General features: G+C 36.5%; 1 protein-coding gene across 1 annotated transcript in view; it reads right to left on the bottom strand.

Moving 5' to 3' along the window:
* LOC139727021 (neprilysin-1-like) overlaps positions 1-18,471 on the bottom strand; it is an 87,108-nt gene that overhangs the window by 19,393 nt on the left and 49,244 nt on the right. The window contains exons 2-7 of the mRNA XM_071638002.1: positions 14,315-14,481; positions 8,479-8,589; positions 7,079-7,240; positions 6,121-6,204; positions 2,754-2,971; positions 937-1,002 (exon numbers count right to left, since the gene is read on the bottom strand). Of these exons, the coding sequence (XP_071494103.1) occupies positions 937-1,002; positions 2,754-2,971; positions 6,121-6,204; positions 7,079-7,240; positions 8,479-8,589; positions 14,315-14,471 (798 nt within the window). The 5' untranslated portion in view covers positions 14,472-14,481. The remainder of the gene's footprint in view (positions 1-936; positions 1,003-2,753; positions 2,972-6,120; positions 6,205-7,078; positions 7,241-8,478; positions 8,590-14,314; positions 14,482-18,471) is intronic.

Genomic DNA, 18,471 nt, shown 5'->3' with positions numbered 1-18,471 from the left:
CAGGAACCACACAGGCGATGCTAAGGGCAGTAATACAGTGGACTCCCGTTAAACGAAGTCCCCGGGAACAGCAGGTTTCTTTCGTTACATCGAAATTTCGTTATAACCGAAGAAATAAACAGTAAAAAACAAAGAGAGTATAATGTTGCGGCCTGAATTTTTATTTCGTCGTAACCGGAATTTCGTTAAAATCGTGTTCGTTATAACGAGAGTGCACTGTATTGAGAAAAAAAAAGTATGACAGTTGATAATAACAATAACGATAGAAACAATGTCATCACAATAATATGGTCATGAAAATTATTTGATGTGGTTGTTAAGAGTACTCATTGTGTTTTTGAGAAATATTCATTATAATCATAATCATTATCAACATCAGTGTCAAGTCATTTATATAGTTATTATCAATAAATCAATGCTATCATCATCGTCAGTAAAATAAATATTACGTGACACTATTATGAATAAAACGTCATCAGAACGCTAACTAATTTGTCTTTGTGAAAGCCTTTGTCATCCTCATTTTATTACCAATTAAAACCATTCTGTAGGCCATATGCATCAGGGACCATCAAGATGATGAAAATGTTCTACGCTATTCACTGCACAACAGTTCGTCGTGAAAGTTGAAATTGCAAGAATTCTTTAGCATAACGATGGCTTTTGTATTTTAAAAAACAAATGATAACGTTCCATTAAGGTAAGGAATAGGGGTATTCATGAATATGCTGAGCTCGTTTTTGCCCGTGTTTAAGAATTACTTAATGACGAGATTAAACTTTAAAAAAGAACAAAGAGAGAGAGAGAGAGAGAGAGAGAGAGAGAGAATGTTGTAGTGTGCCCGTCAGCAATAACATTGTGTTCAATGGCGATACATAATAAATGACATTTCGTGTCTCGTGGGAGTTTGATAAATGTAAAGAATGTATTGAATACCTTGCCATGTTTGACTGTGTCGAGGAAGTACTCGCGGCTGGAAAGTCCGAGACCAGATTGATCGATCTTGATGAAATAAGCATGAGAGAAAAACACATAAGTTATTTTTTTTATTGAAATCAAACGTATTGCTATGATTGGTCAACATCTAGATAATAAGAATACTTTGTTATAATTTCTACAGTGTGTTACGATAATTAGTAAAGGACAAACAGTTATTTGCCATTCATTACTCCTCAATTTTGCATAACATCTAAACCCCAATATTAAGGACTACTATAGTCGCAGGAGGAGGGGATACATTGTACCTCTGGAAATATTGTGTTCAGGGGGCTCATTGTTTTTGGAGTTTAAATGAACTGCAATGCCAAAAGACTGACTTAATTGAATATTATCAACTTTTCGCATATAGATTCTCCCTCTTTATGCAATTAAAGGGCGCATACACCGTAGTGATAATATATATATATATATATATATATATACTCCTAGATGGGTCATTTGGAAGACATTTCCATTGTTTTATATGCAAATTTTAAAATACATGTTCAATGGCAATTTACGCAATGGAGACACGAAAATTGTCTCCTTAATGACCAGTTGTCTCCCTATAATGAAGACACTTCCCCCCAATATGTCTCCCTAAGGTGCCAACTAGGGATATATATATATATATATATATATATATATATATATATATATATATATGTGTGTGTGTGTGTGTGTATATATGTATGTATATATATAATTATATATATGTATATGTATATATATATATATATATATGCGCCAACATTTCTCTTTAATAGTTCGTTCATCGTTTCTCTGGTTATGGACTTCAAGGGAAACCAAACTCAAAGAGCACGTTGGATTGAGTGAAAGCAGTAACATTAGTAGAACACATCAATGAAAGTTTGAGGAAAATCTGGCAATCGATGCAAAAGTTATGAATTTTTAAAGTTTTGGTGTTGGAACTGCTGGGTAAGGAGACTACTAGCGGTTATGAGGTATGAGTGGACTACTATATAAAGAAAATATAAGGGGAATTCAGTGAAAATTCATTTTTCATGAAAATTACACATTCCATCAACTTGATACTGACATATGTTAGGGGTAGCACTTATTCCCCCTGCCTTCTGAAAGCGGTTAGTCAAGTACTTTTTCATTTTGCTAGAAAAGTTAATTTTTGTGGAATTCCTTTTATATTTTCTTTATATTGTTGTCCACTCATACGTCATAACCTCTACTAGTCTCCTCATCTAGCGGTCCCAACACTAAAACTTTAAAAATTCCCTTTAAAGCTGTCTTTTTTTTGCGTCATTCATTAAGAAATTAGCCTTGTGTTATGCGTTTATCCATTCATCATGGCTTCTACTTTAATTGTAATTGATTTCTAGGCTTTGAATTGTATTTTGGTAATTGTAATATTCTTCTGTCCACTATTAATGAAATAACATTTTGTCGTGAAATAATTAAGTCAATTCAATGCGATTCAACTCAATTCAATAAGACCTAAACGTTCCTTATTACATACTAAAAATCACTGTTCATGATTTTGCATCACCGTACAAAACGCATTGCTTTTTAGTGGGTTCTATAGTGTGATGTTATCACTATTACTGCTGCTGCTGCCGCTGCTGCTGTTTTAGCGCATTTTAGTGATAATTATATAAATTGAAGAACACCCCCATACCTCGTGTTGTGAAGAGATTACTGCACCTGCAAGATTTTGAACTCCCTTTGCTGTTATTCTTGCAAATGAAATAAAGTTAAACTAAATTGAACTTATTACGTTACTCACTGCAGGGATGCCTCACCTGAAGCACATACCGCGATGCGTTCTTGTCATCGACCCCGACATAGGGTTCGATCAGCATGTATTTGCTGTATTTGCTCGCCAGCGTGGCCAGGAGCCATTCGAAGTCAAAGGCGGTCTCGTTCCATCGACCTCCGTGTCGATCACCGAGAACCGGCCATCCGCCCAGTTTGTGCAGGAGGTCGCGTAAGGGGGCATCGTCGACCTGTTCGATAGTGTCTGGACAGATGAAAAAACGTACAGGATATTAAAATTGTATTGGTGATGATCTATCCGTAACTCTCTTTTCTTGAGTAGATGCGGACTCGATATTCCACGAAGAAATTGAGTCGTGTGGTTGAAGAATCATCTCCTTGGGCACAATGATGTCATTCTCACATTTTTAAAGGGGAAGGCTAGTACCTGATCAGTGGGAATCAGTGGAAATGCTGGGAGATGATTGTTCCAATCCTTATGGGATTCATTCAAGAGTTCATTGTATATCTATTGTTGTGTGAAAATGATTTGCTTCAGAATGGTCTCATATTCAAGTAATGTGCAGTTTAATGCTTCCAGGTTAGCGTCCCTGGTCAGTGACGGAGCATTAATCTGCACATTACTTGAATATGAGACCGTTCTGAAGCAAATCATTTTCACACAACAATAGATATACAATGAACTCTTGAATGAATCCCATAAGGATTGGAACAATCATCCCCCAGCATTTCCACTGATTCCCACTGATCAGTTACTAGCCTTCCCCTTTAACTATAATGTAGTATATCCGATACTCTGAAGGCATTTTAAAAAAGCATTTCTACACCATATTCAACTTGAATTGGCTTGACTAGGTCAAAATAATAAACATAAAAGTAGAAGGTTCATTGAAGTCGAACCAAAGATGAAAGGTTTGAAATATCTTAAAGAAACCCTTTTATTGATTAAAATACATCTCATTTCATTTCATTTTCGTTTATTTCCAAATTCAATATGTATGTAACAAAAATGGCATTGTACAACATACGGGGGGGGGGGGGGGGCAGTCAAGGCTTAATTGTCAAAAGGCCCAATATATAACAGTCACGGATACACAATCGAAATATTATGATGCATCATGATAATAAAGAAACGAGAAGAAAACATGTACACAAAGGAGAGTGACTTCATGTCATTTTAGTATTATGAGAGATCAGTCTCGCGACGTTAATTTACTTTTGAACATTTGAGTATCAAATTCGCCTTGTCATTTTAATATTTTTCAAATTCTAATAATTGAAAAAAGTATTCCAAATTCAAGCAACTTGGAAACTATTCCAAGTTAAGAAAGCTTGAAAAAAAATATTGTCAATTAAAGTATTTCAGTTCGCGGTAAGGTGGGTGATAATTATTCCTGTTTCTAACGTTACACATAATTCTTACATACACATTCTTAAATGACTGTATAATGTAATAGATAAAAATCAATTTGGATTTCGTAAAAAGCATTCCACAATTCATGCTATTTTACTCATGATAGAGAAAATTATCAAAGCGATCGATGCCAAGTGTCATACAGTAGGTATCTTTCTTGACTACTCCAAGGCCTTTGACACAATCAACCATGAAATATTATTATACAAATTACAACACTATGGGATTCGTGGGAGGGCCTTGGAGTGGTTTAGAAGTTACCTTACTGGAAGAACTCAATTTGTTAGTTTGAATGGCCATGTGTCCAGTTCACAGCCTATAACTTGTGGGGTACCGCAAGGATCCCTTTTAGGTCCTTAATTGTTTATTCTTTATATGAATGACTTTCGCAGTTCGTCCTCTCTGCTCTATTTTCTACTTTTTGCCGATGACACCAGTATTTTTTATTCAAATCGAAACCCTCATGTTTTACGGAATACCGTAAATACTGAATTAAAATCAGTATCTAAGTGGATTCAGGCTAATAAATTGTCATTGAATTTGACCAAGACAAAATTTATGGTTTTTAGCAATATAATCAATATTTTACCGGGTAAGCTGGTTGTAAACGACGTAGAATTGAACCAGGTGGAATATATAAAATTCCTTGGTCTTTATATTGATTGTAAGTTGACATGGAAAGTTCATGTTGATTCTTTGCGTAAATTATTATCAAAAAATGTAGGTGTTATGTATAAGTTAAAACAGTTTTTTCCTAAACATGTTCTGCATTCATTGTATTCTACTCTATTTTTGCCTTATATAGGTTATGGAATCCTGGCATGGGGAAACTGCTGTACAACTAGACTTAATTCTTTATTATTGATACAGAAAAGAGCTATACGGATAATTAACTTCGCCACATTTTTCGAACACACTAATGTCTTATTCTTTTCCAGTAGAACACTTAAGATCCAGGATTTATATCATTTTAATATCGGGTCATTTATGTATCAATTAAACTCAGGTGGTCTCCCTGATGTGTTTTCTTCGATGTTTGTCAAAAATACTGAAGTTCATTCTTACCCTACTAGACAAAAAGATTCTTTTCATCTTTCTCCTGTACGAACCGTATCTGCTTTAAAAACAATAACCACTACAGGACCTAAATTTTGGAATGAGTTGGATAGAGAAATAATCCAATCTCAGTCTCTTTATTCATTTAAACATAAACTGAAACTAGTTTTTCTGAATTCATATCTATAGCTATTCTTCAATCCTCCTCGATATTCTCTGTTCATACTTCACATTACTGACATTATCGATTATGTAACATGTGCCTCGCTCGTGATTTCTGTATTATCTCCTGAACTTCCTTTGTACACATTTGGTATCTCTGCTATTGTACACTGCATCTGACTTGTACCTCGCTCGGGTGATCACGCAATACTCAAGAAGTCTGTGCCGCGGACATTGTTTTCATTGTTTTCTTTTCTCTTTTTCTTTTTACTTTTTGGCGTTTATATTTCTCCAATTCAGAAATTGTCATTCCTTTAATTACATACCCAAGTAAGAAATAATCTCACATCCGCATCTGGGAATCTACACCCTACAAGCAATGCTTCTATGTAGATTCCTCATATTTCACATGTTTTATTGTCTTACAAGCTGTACGTGACAATTCATCCAGGCTTTTGTATTGTGATGTTTATGTTTTATGTATTTGTTGAAATGTGGAATATGGAACAATAAAAAACAAACAAACAAACAAAATAATATGCATAGAAGAATTTAAATGTAGTGTAAGTAATATCCAATTTGAATTTATATATCATCGTAAAAATTATATATCATTATTCACGCATAATTATACGCACTTTGATCCTGTAGAAATGAATCAAACCCCGCATTATAATGTTATTGATACCATCATAGTTAATGTTGTTGGTGTTATTTTTACTATCATTATTTTGTCAAATAAAGAAGATGTGAAAACTTACCGACATCTATACACGCCTGGTAAAAATGTTTAACTTTGATTTCTGCCTCGATGTCAGTCGGTGATATATCCGCCTCGAACAGGCCTGCGACATAATAAAATAAATCATCCATCATTTTAAATCATCTATCATTATCAGGAAAGAAAATTAATGTAATGCACATGTAAGTGCATTATTGTGATGATGATAATTAATCAAATCACTTTCAGTTCAAACTATAAATGTCAGATACTGTAAAAAGACACGCAATACGGCGACAAAAAGGAGAATTTTATACTCTCAATAGAAAACTTAAAACATGTAGCCGATCATGGAGCGAATATTGTTAGAAAAAGAGTAAAAATGGTTTTCATTGTAAAACAAAGCAAAAGAGTTTGTCATTAAAGGTACTGTTTACCATTGGGAGCAGTGATGTTAAAAATGTTCGAGTTAATACTAGTACCACATTTGATGCACATTACGTAGTTCAGTTGTATCACAAAACATCCTAGTATATGAAATTTAATTTAATTTAAATTAATAAAAGGAGATATCACTATTTTTTCTCAATAAACAATAACTATAGACGGTTTATTCTGGAAACAAGTTTATTATAACTATCGTTCACATTTTGTATATTTAACAATACTTAATATTGATCATAATGATTAAATTTTTCACTTAGGTTGCTTCTATCCCTAAATCACATTTCAGAACTATTTTGAAGCACTAAAGCTGGGTTTTTGTTTCGTCTCAGTGGCGGATCCAGAGGGGGCGCAACCGGCGCACGCCCCCCCCCCTTTATTTTTCGTTAAAAACAAAAGAAATAAAAAGAAAAAAAAACGAAATGAAACCCGGAAGTGGCGCCAGAAATATTAGTCACGCCCCCCCCCCCCTTTACAGAATTCCTGGATCCGCCCCTGCATCTCCAAATAGTAAATAATACCTCTAGAAGCTTTTCATTCCCCTTCCTCCGTACCTTTGAGTGTGACCTGTAACTGCTCGCGGAGTACTGAGAAGGAGGAGAAGGAACTCCGGTACTCTGGGATCACGTGCTTCTTGCTCCAACCCCCGCAGGAGAACTCAAAGAAATTGTCGCACGGGTTCACCTCCGTGTTCATGCTCTCGATGAGAGCAGCGGCTGCCATTGGCGTTGCCATGGAAACAAGGAAGCAGAAAACGATGATATAGACAGAGAGAGAGAGAGAGAAGAAGAGATGCTTCGTTGTGTCTGCATTCACTGGCAGCCTTGCCGAAACAAACATCTTCCAGGGACGAGTATCATAATCGAAGTCCGTTCATTTCCAGAAGGACGAAAGTTCAAAACATCGGCGTCTATAGGTAGACAGTCCTCTTCTTGGCGCACAGTAATATACCAAAAGATTTATTCACATTCCCAGCATATTGATGTCTTCTACGAAACTGAGAACGATCACGGCACAACATCTGGTCTTCCGGTGCGTTCACGGTTTATTGCATAAAAGTTGATATTACAAAATCTTTTTCATAATACATTATTTTGTGTAAACTCACGATACTCTGATATGTAAAAAACTGAATTTCATTCAATACTATAAATGTGACAGAAATCATAGTTATCGGTGTCATGAGTCATTCACTGGTAGCTCTACTGTCATAGAGCAATGGTAATCGAAAAATGGTTAAATGACTTCGTATACTTTCAGACATATTACATACACACACACACACACACGCACACACACACACACACACATATATATATATATATATATATATATATATATATATATAATATACATGTATAAATTTCACAATAGTAATTAGGGCACACCGTAAAAGACGTTATTTTAACGAATTTTCGCCCATACGGCTTTGTCAAGTCAATGACAGATTTTATTTTGAAAATGGTATAAATCAAAATAAAAGAAATCATTTTGATTTATACCATCTTAAAAACAAAAAAAAAATCTGCTATTGACTTGACAAAGCTCTATGGGCGAAAAATTCGTTAAAATAAAGTCTTTCACGGAGTTTCCTTAATTACTACTGTTCTGAACTAACTATCTTCGTAGACTCCGAGTAGAAACTTTTTGCTGTTATATATATATACATATATATATATGTATATATATATGTATATATATATGTATATATATATGTATATATATATCTGGGAAGAACAATAACTTTTTTTCTCTAGTGGCCAGTCCGGGCAATAATTTATATTTTAATCTTTTGTAGTTGCCCAATTGAGCCATGCACACACACACACACAAAAAATGCTTTTTGAAAGTTTGGTGGCCCTACACCAATTTAAGTGGCTCCGGGCCACTAGACCATTACAATATGCATGATATCCAGTTTCTAGTAATTATGGAGCATGCGGCATCAATGTACCTGCTTTGACGCACGTCGGCGTGAGACACTCCTTCGGCTGGGGACATGGCGCCACTTGATTAGCTGATCGCAGCCTGGACGAAAGGTGCTCGCGATCCGACGCGATCACAACTGAAATAAAGAACATGCAAGTACTTTGTTAAGTTATAAGACACTAATCCGCTGGACCCTTGTTGTCATTGTTTTGGGTATTTTTTGTATAACTTATTCTCTCGATAGGTCTAATCAAAAAAGAGGGGAAAACAAGAGAAATTTCTCGTTGAATTCTAAGAAGATCACTTTTAAAATACCAGTTGACGGCACACCGTAGTAAAAGTCCTTGGACGAGATGTCTATCATAAGTGATGTTCCCCTTAACCCAGGTGTGAAAATGGGTGCCTAGCAAAGGCAAGGGGCATATCAATGACAGGGCCAACTGGTAGAGCAGTTGCAACACTAAAGAGAGATAAGAACTTATCATAATATTTTGTCAGACTTTAGACAGAGGTCTACCATTTTGTTCGTCTTATTGTACACTATTAGTTAAAGTAAATTTTGAGCGTGATGGGGAATTGCATTTACAGACACGGTAGCGTGGGGGTATCCTGGAGTTGGAAGGCCGCTGGCCCGGCATGGATATATTCGAGAATCCCGTAGCGAATTGTGTGCAATTTTATCACTGATCTGTATGTGAATACACACACAGTGATCTGTATGTGAATACACACACAGCCCAAGAATCTCGACTGGACTAGACAATTACCGATGGTTGTAGCTTCCGATGCATGCATTCGCTGACGGGCACTATTATGTGGTTTTCGAATGTGCCCCAGTGGGCAGCGAACAAAAATCGACTCAATGGCCAGAATTCACGAAGGTGCACATGGTACGAATGAAACCATGGTTTAAACCATGGACAAAAACCATGGAGCGCCAAGTGTCGCATTGAATATTTCGTTACAAAATCAGTCATTTCGTCGAGGAAATGATTATTTTGTAACGAAATGACAACACTTTGTAACTAGGCCTAAATGACCATTTCGTCCACGAAATGATAATTTCGTTAACGAAACAGTCATTTTGTCGGCGAAATGGCCAATTTCGTGACGAAATATTCCGTGCGACATTTGGCGCTCCATGGTTTTTGTCCATAATGGTTTAAACCATGGTTTCATTTGTACTACCTTCGTGAATTCGGGCCATAGGGGCCATCCATGGATCCCCACGCTATCAGTATCGGGTCATTGAAAAGGGTAAGGGTGGGAAGGTGATGCAGAAAACATTAACTTTATTTGGGGTGCTTGTGAGAAGAGGTTTAAAATAATAATTAATTTATACACAAATTCCTTTGAAGTCAGTATTGATAAAAATCAATTCTAATTTTGAATCAGTAGTTGCAAACGCATATGAGCAAAAGTTAAGTCAAGTGCTGGATTCAAAATAGAAGTTAATTGAGACAGCATGAACGAGATTTTGAAGAGAATGTGAGCAGATATGGAACAACGGTATAACAAAGCCATTTCGTTTTACCCTACTGAACGAATGCCAAATTTTGGCTGTTCCTTTTTTTGCTCACAAAGTGGTGACCTTGACGCAGTTTGCATTCCACAATCATTAATTACCGAATATTCCCAATAATGTTAGTGACGAGAAGAAAATATCATACAAGAGACATTTAAAGAATACGAAAAGTGAGAAAGTGAGGTTTCATTACATGATAATTTTCCAAGATTTAACGACTCACTTTTACAAATTTTATAGGATATTGGTATTAAAGTGTAAGTGCAAATGTATTGTGTAATAGGTTAGTACAAAGAGAAATGTACGCATGAGTGAACACACTCGTTTTTGTATTCTAAGGCACAAAAATATACAAAATTGCAGAAATTGACATTTTGTCATTCATTTGCAAATGCCCATTTCGATAGCATTGAACACAGAAGAGCAGTTGATTGCGATGAGAGACATGAATGAATAGCAAAAATAAGTTTTTATTCCCTTGTATCTCTTTATATCCTTAAACAAAAACAAAGTGGGAAACTATTAAAGGGGGGAAAGAATTTTTGTCAACTCAAATTCAATTGATATAGGGAGTAAGCTGCAAAGGTGATAAAATGGAGAGAATATCTGTATTCTATTATTTTGATTTAGGAATTTTAGAATCATGAGACAAATTCAAGAACCAAATATCATTTAAATTTTCTTAATTTGAAATAACATTTCAAATTTCTACCATTTTTGTTTATATTGCCTCTTCTCTAGTGTCATTTGAATTTGGATTTGACAGAAGATTCTTCATTTTCTCCATTATTATTTTTGCCATTCTTTATTTTTGGGGCTACAAAGACATTGCAGAGATCAGTGGGTGATTTTTGAAAAATGAACTTTTGTTTCTAATTGTGTTGAAATTGTCTTTTTTTTCATGGTTATAAGGAAGCGCACACTCGCACGAACGAAAACTTGCCCATTTTTTCAATTTTAACTTTTGTGTCTTGGAAGAGAAAAAACGCATGTGCTCACTCATGTGTAAAGTTTCCCTTGTTAATGACATACAAGGTTGATAGCCAATTAAATGACCTTGAACATGGTATATAAAACATCAATATTTAGCAAAACATTCTATGAGAAATATAAGCATGAAAACGTGTTTACTTTCTTTTGGTTTGCTGAGTGTATTTAGGTTGCAAAAAACAAAAAGAAATAAACTAAAATCGCTATTTAACTGATAAAATTATTTGAAAATAATAACTATGGGGGGGGGGGTGGGTGCTCGAGCCCCCTGACCCCCTCCATGGATAAGGACCTGATAATGGCCTGGACAAATACTTAAAACAAAAAAAATGCAGGTAAGAGTGAGTAAAGGGTAAACTGCGTGAGATACACAACAAATGCATTACATAATTTCCGGTATTATGTTCTTATCAGCCTCTGAAAGAGAAAAGTTTAGAAAGAAGTTAAACCCGATAATAGTGACGCACGATCAAGACCAATATGTAGGCCTAAACGATATGACCCGTCAAGTTAAAATGAGACGCAGGTCTCTGACACATAACGAAAAAAAAATAGAAAAACAACAAGATGATTTTATTCAAGGTCCTAAGGAAGAATGCTCACACTTTGGAGTTCTGGTTTGTTTGTTCTATTTTTAGTCCATGTAGTTATTTCTATGAGTTGACATTTCAAAGTGAAGTACTCGCTGGTGAAACGCAACACATTTTCTCCCCAAAGACAATTATTTATTTTGCTTGATTTTTTTTTGTTAGTTAGTTGTTGTTGTTGTTGTTGTTGTTGTTGTTGTTGTTGGTTGTTGTTGTTGTTGTTGTTTTTGTTGGTTGGTTGTTGTTGTTGTTGTTGTTTGTTGTTGTTGTTGTTGTTTTGTTTTGTTTTGTTTTTTGTTTTTTGTTTTTTGTTTTTTTTTTTTGGGGGGGGGGGGTACGATATGGGTGTCCCAACCAGTTCCAGGTATTTAGAATTTAGGTGAAGTAGGCATAACGTCACCCAGCTGGCGTGGTTTGGATCAAATTAGATATTCATTTCGCTTGCTTGTCTACCATAATGGGCGTAAAGTGTGAATAGTTTGATTCTCATAGGACTGTTTAACGCATTCACAGATAGACACATTTATTGAAAATCTTAAATATATTCAAGATCATCAGGATTACGCGTTATATTTATCGGTTTTAAGCGTAAGGGCTTCATGCTTTTTTGAGGATGCGTACTTGGCATAATGATAGTATATTAATATAAGAAAATTATCATTTCGTATGGCTTCTCTTTCTTGTGAATTAAGACAGATGTGTTTGGTAACTATTGGCAATTATGCACACGCTTTCCTTCTGTTTGTAAAGGGGTCAATTATCGCTACTTTTACACACGAAGGAGTTTGGTGAGCAAAACAAACCTAGAACTTTCAAAATTTCGTGTATAATAATTATGATATATACAATTAAGTATAATTATGATATATGTAAACGCAGATTTCACACAAGATAGCATTCCTACATGACGTTTAATTAATCAGATAATGGTGCTGCCCTTTGCCTAATGTTCCTTTTCTATTCCAATATTCGAAATTTCAATAGTTTTTTAAACCAGTAGGGAGCACAGCACTGTAACTTCGGACATTTTTGGAATGGTCAGTGGGATTTAAAAAAAAAAATGTGCGAGTACAGGAATAAAAGTGAAATTCTAAACCTATTGTTAATAATGAAATTAATAAAGCCAAGCGGTATTCAAACGAAACGATCGTGTATCTGCTTACGGAAATTGAGTGGGCATCGTTTAAATCCTACAGGGATGAGAGAATTAAAAGATGAACATGTTAATCCGCGACAACCGTTCAACAAAAAGGGATGTATACTGCTTGTCAGAAACGAGTGATTGCTAATTACGTGTTCAAGCTATTCCTACAAGTTGTCAATGTAAAGGATGCAGACGCTGGTATAACGCCTGTCGAATGTGCTTTATTGAAAATGAAATTATGTCTCTGATCACGAGAATTGTCGTAGCAGTTTGGGGTAATAATACTGGCGTGAGCACAACAACAAAAAAAAAACAAAGAGAAGAAAAGGAATTACTCTATGTAATTAACATATAATGTGGGAAGGACTGATTCTTATTCTACGGATCCTACTCCCTACCCTCCCCCCCCCCCCAACACACAGACAGACAGACACACACACACTTCGGCAGGCACGAAATTATATTTTCCCCTCTCTCTTCCTTTTACTCTTTTCTATTCCTTCCACGCACTACAAAGGTGTTTTCCCTTTCCCATTCTCTCGCTGTATTCTTAGACAAAAAATACATAAATGAAAGTTACCCCTCTCTCCTACCCACATTACAATCACCTTCTCTCCACATTTCACATCCACATGATTCACTGTCTCTTACATCTTGCCTACCCCCTTCCCCTTGCCCCCCCCCCCCCCCCCTCCGTCTTCCTATTTACTCTAGATCGTCTCTGCGTCTCTACTTCTCTGCTCTTCATGATGACATTAAGGTCCTTAATCGTAGCCTCTACAGATGTTATTGCGGTGTTCTTGGGGACCAACAGAACATGTACCGAATTTCTAGCTCAATGCAAGGGCAAGGGGTTAGCAATGTGTCAAAAGAAATGATTCTTTAAGTCTCATCCTTTCGTTGAGGTAAATGTCGTTCGTGCAAATTGAAAACGACAGATAGGAAGATTGCGAGTTTGCGAAGAGAATAGGAGGACATACGAGTGTGTAAAAAATAAAAAAATCAAAAAAAATCTCTGCCTGCACTGGTTGGCGGACATAATAATATATTTTCTTAATGGTGTTACATTCCAGCTCATCTGATGGAATCTCTGAGAAGATATCTGCATCCTTGTCCCATTTAACCCATACCATACTTCCTCTACAACCCTACCCCAACATTATACTCTCCTCCCCACCATCACCCCTACTTGTTCCGCCCCTCACTTGGTTGGTGCGGATTTATGCTATGCGCACGAAATAAAAATAGCTTCATTGTATGATGACGTCGAGATGCTGTCTTCCTGCCAATCATTTAATCCTACCCTATACCCAATTATGTGTGGGGGCGCTGTTGCATAGTGGATTCGACTCCCAACTCCTAATCGGAGGACCTGAGTTCGATTCCCGCCCAGTGCTTGCGTCCTTGGACAAGATGATTTTACCCACCATGTCCCTCTCGACCCAGGTGTATAAATGGGTACCTGGCAACGTTAGGGTAATAATAATGGCAGGGCCCTCTGGTATAGAGCAGTGACAACACTGAAGAGGCTACCCTGGATAAATAAGACCTTATCATTATCAATTCACCAACCCCGACATACCCATTAACTCTTTCCCCCTAACATCACGCTCACCCGTAGCGACCAAAAGGGACACGGTGACGAGCGCCAACACCACGACGATGACGACGAGGTTGCGGGTGACGACCTTGGGGCTCCGGCGCTTGCCCGGGACTCCCTCCTCCACAGCGAGCTTGGCTTGACTGCTGGTCATCTCACAATTACGCAACATCTAATTCGATCTGTTCAAAATAATAATGGGCATGGCCACAGTTTGTAATATGTTCAGAATATTAGAATTGTACAAAATGGCACACATTAAAGGCATTATTTACTATCTGTCAGATGAAACAAAAACCCAGCTTTAGTGCTTCAAAATAGTTATAAAATGTGAGTTAGGGATAGAAACAACCAATATAAAAATTTGAATCAGTATGCTCAATATTAAGTATTGTTAAATATTTCTTTAATGAACAATAGTTATAATAAAAATATTTCTAGACTAAACCATCTACAGTTATGGTTTATTGAGAAGAGTAGTGACATCCCCTTACATTAAAGGCTTTGTTGCTAAATTGTTATATGGTAGGATGATTTGTGATACATGACTTACACTTATGCATGACTTCTCGAACATTTTTTTTTTATTCACTGCTCCCAATGGTTAACAATACCTTTAAACTGATTTCAATTTGACTTGACATGCATCGCTCCCTTTTTTTTCAGAAACAATACTATAAAGAAGTATGCGAACATAAGGGAATCCCTAATGACATGGAAAAAATGGAGAAACATATTGAACAATCTGTCACTGATTGTAAACACAGCAAAAAGTTACTCCAGTCAAAATCGTTGAAAAATTATAATTATGAAGTACAAGATCTATCCATTCAAGGTTATGATATTGAAGAGTACCATTACAGGCGACGTTTAACTTTAATGGCGGCCTCAACTGTTAGATGAAAATCGAAAAGAAAGTATAGCGAGAAAACCTCTTTGTCATCTTCACCATTATGTAGATGATCATTATGGTAAACATCACTATCAATATCATTATATAAATGTGATCATTACGTCATTTCCTCCGATAATGATTTTGGGTATGCCAATCAATTGCACGCGTTTGGCAAGATGACTACGTTTTCATTTAAGATATAGGGAGTGTAGAAGCATGATGATAAATACAAGATTGAAACTGAAATAGAGTGTTATATAAACAGAAGCAGTAGAAGTGGCAGTAGTAGTATTTGGAGGTGGAATTGATTTTTTATGAAACGTTGATAATCATCAACATCATGAGCAGTATTGGTAGTAATTACAGCAACATAACATAATTGCTGTACCTCAACCATCGTCACAACTATCAGTGATAATGACAAATTGATATCGTTGATGATGACGATGCTGATGATGATTATAATAATGTTGATTGTGGTAATGATGTATCATGAAAATGTCAATAATTATGATAATACAGATAATCATCATCATCATCATCATCATCGCGTCATAAAAATGACAATAAGGGCGGACAAGTACAGAGATGAAGAAAAAGAACAGAAAGGATGAGGAAGCTAACAATGTTGACACAAATCAGGAGAAGGAGCTGTAACTGGAGTAGGGAGTAATAAAAAGTATAGCGGAAGTGATAGAAAGAGGTTACATCACTCTTTTGCTGCACCCATCCTTCCCAAGACGGGCAAGTACCTAGTGCTTTTCCGAACGGAAAAGAAAAAGATAACACTTGGTTGCGGGATTTAGAAAATGTCCACTGTTGTAAAAGTTACAAGATTTGCGTGTCTTAGTCAAACTCTGATACTCTGTCTGCAAATACGGCGTTTGAAGTCCGTCACCGAAATAGGAGTTAAGTGGCCCTAGGTCCTGATTCTACAAGAAGAAATTCAAGGATCGAATCGCGCCCACTGCGAACATCCTTAAACCATTTTTTTTTTCAAGACAGTTTACCCACGATGTCACTGACCTAACTACGACAATAAGTAAGAGCTAGCTGGCTGGCAATCCTAATATCAATGTCAGGATCCTCCGGCAAGAGCTGCAGTAAAACAATGCAGCAGCTCACAGGCTACGCTCAGTGAGTATACGAACACAGCGTTAACGTGCGAGCATTTCGCGCATTAATTACGCAGTATTGTTTTGTTTCCCTTCGTTGACACCTCCCTTTAACAACTTCGCCATCGCGGGCGTTTAGACGCGCTCTGACGGCGTCGCGTTCAAGCACCGATGATCGGGCGCAATCGAGGATTCAATTAGACGACGTCATCAACACCACTAGTGAGAGAAAATTGAATCATCGCTCGCTCGCCCGGAGAGCCTGTCTCTCCAACCATCCCTCCTGGTTTGTTCGGAGACAGAGAACGGTGGTTGTTGGATGGTACATGTTCGAGCGCAATTTGGCGGCAAATTCACCACTTTGCGTGGAAACGACATATCCGGTATTCAACCGAGTCTACAGAACTCGTCGTTTTTTGTTGTTGTTGTTGTTGTTGTTTTGTCTCATGAGAAGGCAAAATATATAAAAAAAATACAATCTTACATTTAAAGTACTAAATCCCGTCATTCATGTCGCCTGCAACTGCAAGGATGTCGTTTCGAAAATTGTCAGCCAGAATATCATTGCAGCTGGATGTCTTTCGTTTGATTTTCTTTAATGCACTCCCGTTACACGCTTATGTTTCCATTACATTCGTTTCAGAGTTTGTTATCTCGTCTTGAAATGAAGAGCTGTCGTTTTTTGTTTTTGTTTTGTTTTGTTTTGTTTTTGTATTTTTTTTTTTTGTTTGGTGTTTTTTTCACTGCCATCATGATGATAGGACGATCAAGGGAAAAACTTTTCCACGGTCATATTCACTTTGCTAGAAAGACTAATAGCGTGTACATTCAAACATCTTTCTTTCTTTCTTTGTTGTTCTACCTTGTCGTGGCTTGGTTCAAAATCTTTCGAACTGTGTGGAATGTGCTGTGTGAGGATGGACAAATAGATTTTTACAAAGCGCAAGCAACCCAGCATTATCATAAACTTTTTTTCAGAATGTAGTGCTGTCATGTACAAGAGACCTATGAACAAACTTATTGCCATGCTAACAACGCGCTTATATTTCTGACACTTTGTAAGAAGATAATTATCATAATTCATTGATTAGATATTAAACAAAGAAAATGGGATTCCTGTTGTCTTTGTTAAATTTTTCACTAACAAAATATATTAATTTCTGATTAGTTTCCTATTGTTTGCGTTTAAGATAATGATTACTCTAAGTTCGGTCACTCGCATATTATGCTATTTTTTTAAAGACATTTTTGTCAACTATTGTTTATGTGAAAGTTTCATATTTACACAATATTGGAAACATTGATAGCATGCAAAAGACATGCAGTTTTGATTTTGTTTGGTTTTTTTTTCAAAGAGAAAACATTGCTAACAATGTGGTATCATGACCTTCAATAGGAAAATGAAGTTATTATAGGAAATCTTTCAAAAAAACTTTATTTCTGCAAATTCATTATATTTGTCATAATCCATATGAACATGACATGAAGCAATGACATCGCTACTCCACAAGATCGATGATAATAGCAATATCAATGTAAGGGAGAAAGTTTTGCGGTGACACCGCAAAACTTTCTCCCTCATTTACTTCACCATGCAAACCTTCAAACAACACACTATATATGTAATATTACAGTGAGGGATCCAGAGGGGGGCGCAACCGGCGCACGCCCCCCCCCCCCTTTATTTTTCGTTAAAAACAAAAGAAATAAAAAGAAAAAAATGAAATGAAACCCGGAGGTGGCACCAGAAATACTAGTCACGCCCCCCCCCCCCTCCCCCTTTTACAGAATTCCTGGATCCGCCCCTGTATTATGTGATATCATGTCTTGTGAACAAGTTCTTAATTCGATATTTTTTTCTATATTGAACGCACTGAGTGGAGTGTCGCGTAAAAAACAGAGGGGCTGGCAAAGTGTGGTAGAGTAAATTGTCATCCTGTTCATGCTGTTTCAGAAAGACTCAAGATATAATTGAAACGACGAGTCTTTTAACACAACACTATCTTCTTTTCTTATTTCTTTTGAGAATAAATCAAAAATGAACTTGTCTTTACAAATGCCCGGCGTACACGAGCAGTGGCGATAAAAATAACCCCTATGAACGTCAAACGATTAGGTTTTTATGTCCCATGACTAACTAGACAAGGACTCAATAAATCGTT

The sequence above is a fragment of the Diadema antillarum genome, unplaced genomic scaffold, assembly GCF_040938485.1.
Source record: "Diadema antillarum isolate AM-2024a unplaced genomic scaffold, OU_Dant_1.0 seq00000112_RagTag, whole genome shotgun sequence".
NCBI lineage: Eukaryota > Metazoa > Echinodermata > Echinoidea > Diadematoida > Diadematidae > Diadema > Diadema antillarum.
Note: the sequence above shows the minus strand (reverse complement) of the source record. Positions and strands in the feature narration are given on the sequence as shown.